Raw genomic sequence first — 5,372 nt, forward strand, 5'->3', positions numbered from 1 at the left:
AAGGAAAGAGATCCTCTCTAGATCTCTTCTACCAAGGTCACCGGATCAAGTGATCCAGGCTTTTAAAATTTCATCCAACGACCCACCTATTTTGACCTCTTTAAAGCTATAATAATTTTTGACCATTGGATGAAGTGGTCTTGATGGAAAAGATCCAAAGAGGATCTCTTTCCGACAAACCAAGCATCAGTAAGCAACCCAGAAAAACGATTGGCCGTGAAGTACATAAAAATTGACGCATCAAAACCAGATGCCAAATAACGTCACGTCGAGATAAAACAGTCAATAAAACAGCCCATTACTTCGTCTCTCTTCCGAGTATATTCGGCCTTTCGATCTATATTCTTCTTCCAAGCAAACATCCTAAACTGTGTTCACATTCCGAAACTTAAAATGGTAAAATGTAATTTATCCAATATAATATGCATTACCAGGCAAAATATTAAACAAAAACAAAGAAAAACCTTGCATGCTTTGATAACCATGATGTTTTAGCATACAAAACCCCACCTGTCAAAGTTTATAGGTCCAAAATTTAAGCCTCTAAATATGAAAATCCAAACGATCGGGATAGCTTAATCGAGAACAAAAACAAAACAGAAAGCACTGTAATCAAAATGCTGCTGAATAACTATGCTTCTTTAGTAGATGTTTAAGCGCGAAGCCCCTTGTTTAGACTGACCATGCGACTTGAAGTATCCTGAGAACCCCTGGCGGACCTCCCTGATCCCGCATATGCACCATCTTGATAACGGGTGTATTGCCCTGTCCCTCTGTATTGGCCTGTGCGATCCCTATTATAGCCACCTCCAGCATTTTGGTTGAATTGTCTCCCTCCAGTGTTGTATCCTGTGCGCCCAGCACCACCACCTTGTCTTTGATTGAAGGACATGTTATCTTGCCATCTACCGCCACTCCCAGCAACTGATCCAGCACCGTAGTCCTGGTTGTCTCTGCGCCTTTGAGGTAGATCTAATCCACCACCGCCACCAATTCTTGCTTCTGTTGCCCTTTCATTACTTTCTGCAAGGATTGACAGCTTCTCAGTCAACTGGAACGCTAGCGCCTGCAGCCTAGTCTGCTCAATGTCATGGAAAACAATGCAACATGTTGGCTGGTCCCAACTGGCAAGGAGCTCTTCGTTGATCATCATCTTGCTAACAATGCTGTGTGTCTGGGCCTCTGTAAGGTCAAACAACATGCTGAGTTGTTCCAAGCTCAGAGTCTTGTAGGATGAGGAGAAGGTAAAAAGATAGGTCCTGAGAGCTTCTTCCTTGATCTTAGCCTTGAGCATCTCAAGGACATGCTCACGGTTCCTCAGGAGCTTCCAAATATCAAGAGAATTGATGACATCAATGGCCTTCTGGAAGTCACCTTTGACAAGGGCCCTGGAAGCTGCCATTACGTGGTCCCTAACATTTTCTGGAGGACCAGTGAATGTTTGCTTTTCACTGACCTCAAGCAACCGTCGGAATGTCTTGCTGACAAGTCTGCGCTTCGCATCATGGGTGTTAGCTGCCATATTAGGCACTTCCAGCAGCATGGCACATATCAAATGCACTGCCTCCAGGAGTTCAGGGTTGATATGCATATGGTAAGGCATTTGTCGTCTCCTCTCCAGCCTTTCCTGAAAAAGGAAAAAATAAATAAAACAATTATATAGAATAGAGGCATGATATCAAAGTGTACTCAGAGCAGTACTGTTGTAGAGTCTGGTTACAACAATTTCCCATAACATGTGGCTACACCATACTCTATTACAAGTTTCAGCTTTTCCGAATGAGAATCATCTGTTGTTCTTACCTAATTTACTCAAGTGATCATTTTGTTCTATCAATTAGGCAAACAGCGCACCTGCAGCAATTTCAGAGTAGTAATACAGCGCCAAAAATAAAATGAATTTAATAACTCCACAGAATCAGTATCTTTGGCGAAAAACCACTCTAGATGAGCAATAAGAACGTTAAGAGGAAAGATTTTGACATCTTAAATGTTCACAAACATCTTAAATGATTTAATAATATAACTCTAACAAGTCCTAGTTTAAACTTTCGACATATTATTGCAACGTGCAGGTATAAATTTAAAGCATATAATATGCTTGTCAGGACTTTATCGAATTCACAAAAAATAGTTTTTACAGATACTGTAATTCTTAAATAATAAATCATTTCAGCACTGTTATAAAGGAAAGATTTCATGCAAGTTTTATTTGGTTGTTGAAACCAACAGCTAGTTCTGAAAAAAGACACTAAAGTTTTAAACTTGTGGATTTTTCTTTTTGCGAACAAAACAATGACTTCAAATAATATAGAAGAATGATGCTATATGACCCTGCTCTTCCCCAATTTTTGCCCCAATTCTCACATAGGGTTGGTCCCACTATATTATGGCATCTTGCTCCCTGTGAGGGACTTTGGCAGAAGAAATTCTTGGGATACGAGTTGGGTGGCGATACACAAATAAAGCGATAATAAAAAGAACAAGAACATGGAAAAATATAACAGAGGCACTTGCACACCTGTTCGGGAGTTTTCTCGTGATATCTACTTTGTGAGACACCTTGGGCGAGCAACTCTTTCACTCTTCCACCAGAATACAGTTCAGAAAGGCAGCTATGTGCTTCGGTAATTAATCCATTACGAAATGCACACAGACCAAGTTGGGCCATGGCCCTGTTATAAAGTATCTGGGTCGAAATGTCCATCTGCTGAACATTATCTTGCAGGTGACTCATAAGCAGCAAGTCACGGGAGGTGGAAAACTGATCCAGTAGAGCATGGTGGTAAATATCACAAAGCATTGCACGAGCTTTAGTCCTCTCATCTCCATACTTGTATATAAGGGAAACCAATATATCCATCATCGTCCTGCTACTCTCAGAGAAGGTGGGTTTTCGAGGAACGAGCTCGGGAACTACAATAAATGAAGATGGAGCACGACCTTCCTCAGCAGCTTTAGGTTCTTCACCATAATCACCATCTCCTGTATGTTCAGCCAATTTTCGCATGGCATCATAAACTTCTTGTGGTTTATAATAAATAAGTTCAACCCGCCTTAGGGCTACCTTCGCAGCAGCTTTGTAATTTTCAACCTGTTCTAAATACTCTTGAACATTTTGAGCTAGAACCAAAAACATAGGCTCATCCCTGAGTCTTTCAATGTACTCACGAGTGTGGGGATCAATGCATTGCAAGCTCTTGAAGAATTCAGTATCTATCCTTTCCAAGAAGGCCACCAAGTTTCCCCAAACCCTAATTGTCCCATCATAATCTGGCCCCTTCTGGGATTCATTTTCGTCAGGCTCTACCATGTCATCCACCGCAATATTAGGATACTTCACAAGAATATCAAGTATAACTTGCATATTCTGCACACATTTCTTCCACACATTTATAGGCATGTGCCCGTTGAGACCAGGATTCACATCAAACTGAGCAGAAACAACACTGAAAAATATCTCCAGCTTCTGTGCAGGGGTCTTAGCAACCTTTGTCAAGAACGTAAGCTGCTCAACCTGCTCAAACCTTCCAGTTCCCTTCCTGCCCCGAGCAGCCACAACCTCTTTAAATTTCTTGTTAACACTATCCCATGTGATCTCACTAGGGTCCTTACTGAATTGTTTATCCATGAGCTTATCTTTCTTACTCATCTTCTTCTGCCAACCTTCTTCAGTTGGCTCGTCCTCTTCTGGGTCGTCCTCATCCGGTCCTTCATTATCTGAAGACACAATATCATTAGGATCAATTACAGATTCTGTTCCATCGCTATCATCCGATTCCTCTTCCGGAGGCTTATCATCTTCACTCTGCTCAGGATTCTCCCTATATTTATTAATTAAGTCCTCATATTGCTTATTGTTCTTCTTCAGTTTCTGTTTCATTGAGTTCAAGGCCTTGGCATTGCTACTACTCATCTTCTTCTTAGCATCTTTGTTTGCTAAAGCCTGACCCAGAAAGTCTTCCAACAATACAAGAGCTTTTATGTAAAGAGTAGGTACTTTTACAGCCTCGGTAACACGCATGACCTTCTCAAGCTGCTTATTTATCTTGTCAAAGCTCTCCTGCAAGCTAACCCAGTCATTGATATTCATGGCATTCTTCATTTGATGAACAGTAGCAGACAATTCATCAAAGCGCTTGTCCTTCGCTGATCTAACGACTCGCTTCTGGTCATCAGAATCTTCGCTATCACTTGCATTAGCCTGAAGGTAAGGGTTTAGGCCTGGTTCAGTGGTAGTCTCACCACCTGTAGGTTCAACCTCCTCTTCATAGTCGCTCTCCTCGTCCTCAGAATCGCTCCCAGGCTAAATTAACACAAAATAACAAATTAGGACATCTCAAGATTTAACAGAAACACACAAGCCAGAAGTATTTATAAACAAAACCCTAATCATATCACAAATTAAAGTAAATACCTGAGTCCAAAATCGAGATGCCATCCCTTCGTACAAGAAAACCGCAACAAGTCAAAAAACACTCACAAGAATCTGCATTCAAAACATACACAAAAAGATCTTATCATAAGAGAACTAACAGAACAGGCAAAAATTAAAATACCCAATTCACAGCATAAACATACAAAAAAAATTCCGGTCATGAAAAAAATAAAATCTATGTTTGGTTTCCGAGAAACGGTAAGAAAATTCAGCCAAGAGCTCGTCTTCCTGTTCGTCAGAAAATCAGCATGAAACATATTCTCCGATTCAAAACTCTTTCACAGATTATATGTCTTGCAACAAAACCCTAAGCGAAAGCGAGAAAATTTACAAAATTGGCTACAGATGAATAAATAGATTTCAGATTCGATTCAATTTGTGATGAAACTCTGCAGAAAACGAATTGAAACATACGCATATGAAGAGAGAAAGAGAGAGAGAGAGAGAGGAAATAAGGACTTACAGTGTTCGAACGAAGCTTTGCGGAAGATTTGGGGGAAGAGCTTCAATTGCAGAGAAGGTGAGAGGAAATCTCAGAGAAGTCCGGTTGCGGCTTGAAGGCTTGAAGGAGAGTTTTTAACTGTTGCTCAGTTGGGGAGAAAGAGAGTCAATATTAGGGCTGATTCACTCACACTCGTACGTTTATATTTTTCTTTTTGGGCCGGGCCCATGTTATTAGTTCTTCAAAGTCCAGACCCAACAATTTTTTTGCAGTTTTTAACTTCCAATTTTATCCTTGTGACAAATCTTTTTTTTTTTTTAGAAATAAAACTAAAAAAGAAAGTTTTTGTTTACTCCCTTAGGATGCGTTTGTTGCACTAAACTAACTTCAAGGACTAAGTCCGACTAGCTTAGACTAGACTAAGCTTAATTGACTTAGCGAAACGTTTGGTGCAATGTCGGATTAAGAAGTATAATAATAAAAATTAATTCT

The 5,372-nt window shown here is 40.2% G+C and overlaps 1 protein-coding gene across 1 annotated transcript; it reads right to left on the bottom strand.

Moving 5' to 3' along the window:
• Positions 1-442: 442 nt before the first annotated feature.
• On the bottom strand, positions 443-4,999 carry LOC137717369 (eukaryotic translation initiation factor 3 subunit C-like). Its single transcript, XM_068456723.1, has 4 exons — positions 4,902-4,999; positions 4,418-4,489; positions 2,522-4,306; positions 443-1,627 (listed from the first exon to the last, which is right to left on the bottom strand). Exons 2-4 carry the CDS (start codon positions 4,439-4,441, stop codon positions 653-655), a joined length of 2,784 nt encoding a protein of 927 aa, XP_068312824.1. The 5' UTR covers positions 4,442-4,489; positions 4,902-4,999; the 3' UTR covers positions 443-652.
• Positions 5,000-5,372: the final 373 nt, after the last annotated feature.

The sequence above is a fragment of the Pyrus communis genome, chromosome 15 (assembly GCF_963583255.1).
Source record: "Pyrus communis chromosome 15, drPyrComm1.1, whole genome shotgun sequence".
NCBI lineage: Eukaryota > Viridiplantae > Streptophyta > Magnoliopsida > Rosales > Rosaceae > Pyrus > Pyrus communis.

Excerpts from the sequence above, each read along its gene's own strand:
- LOC137717369 (XM_068456723.1), bottom strand. The coding sequence starts at position 4,441 with ATGGCATCTCGATTTTGGACTCAG. Across the intron at positions 4,307-4,417 it reads CATCTCGATTTTGGACTCAG|CCTGGGAGCGATTCTGAGGA; the intron begins GTATTTACTTTA and ends GTGTTAATTTAG. Across the intron at positions 1,628-2,521 it reads ACGAGAAAACTCCCGAACAG|GAAAGGCTGGAGAGGAGACG; the intron begins GTGTGCAAGTGC and ends TTCCTTTTTCAG.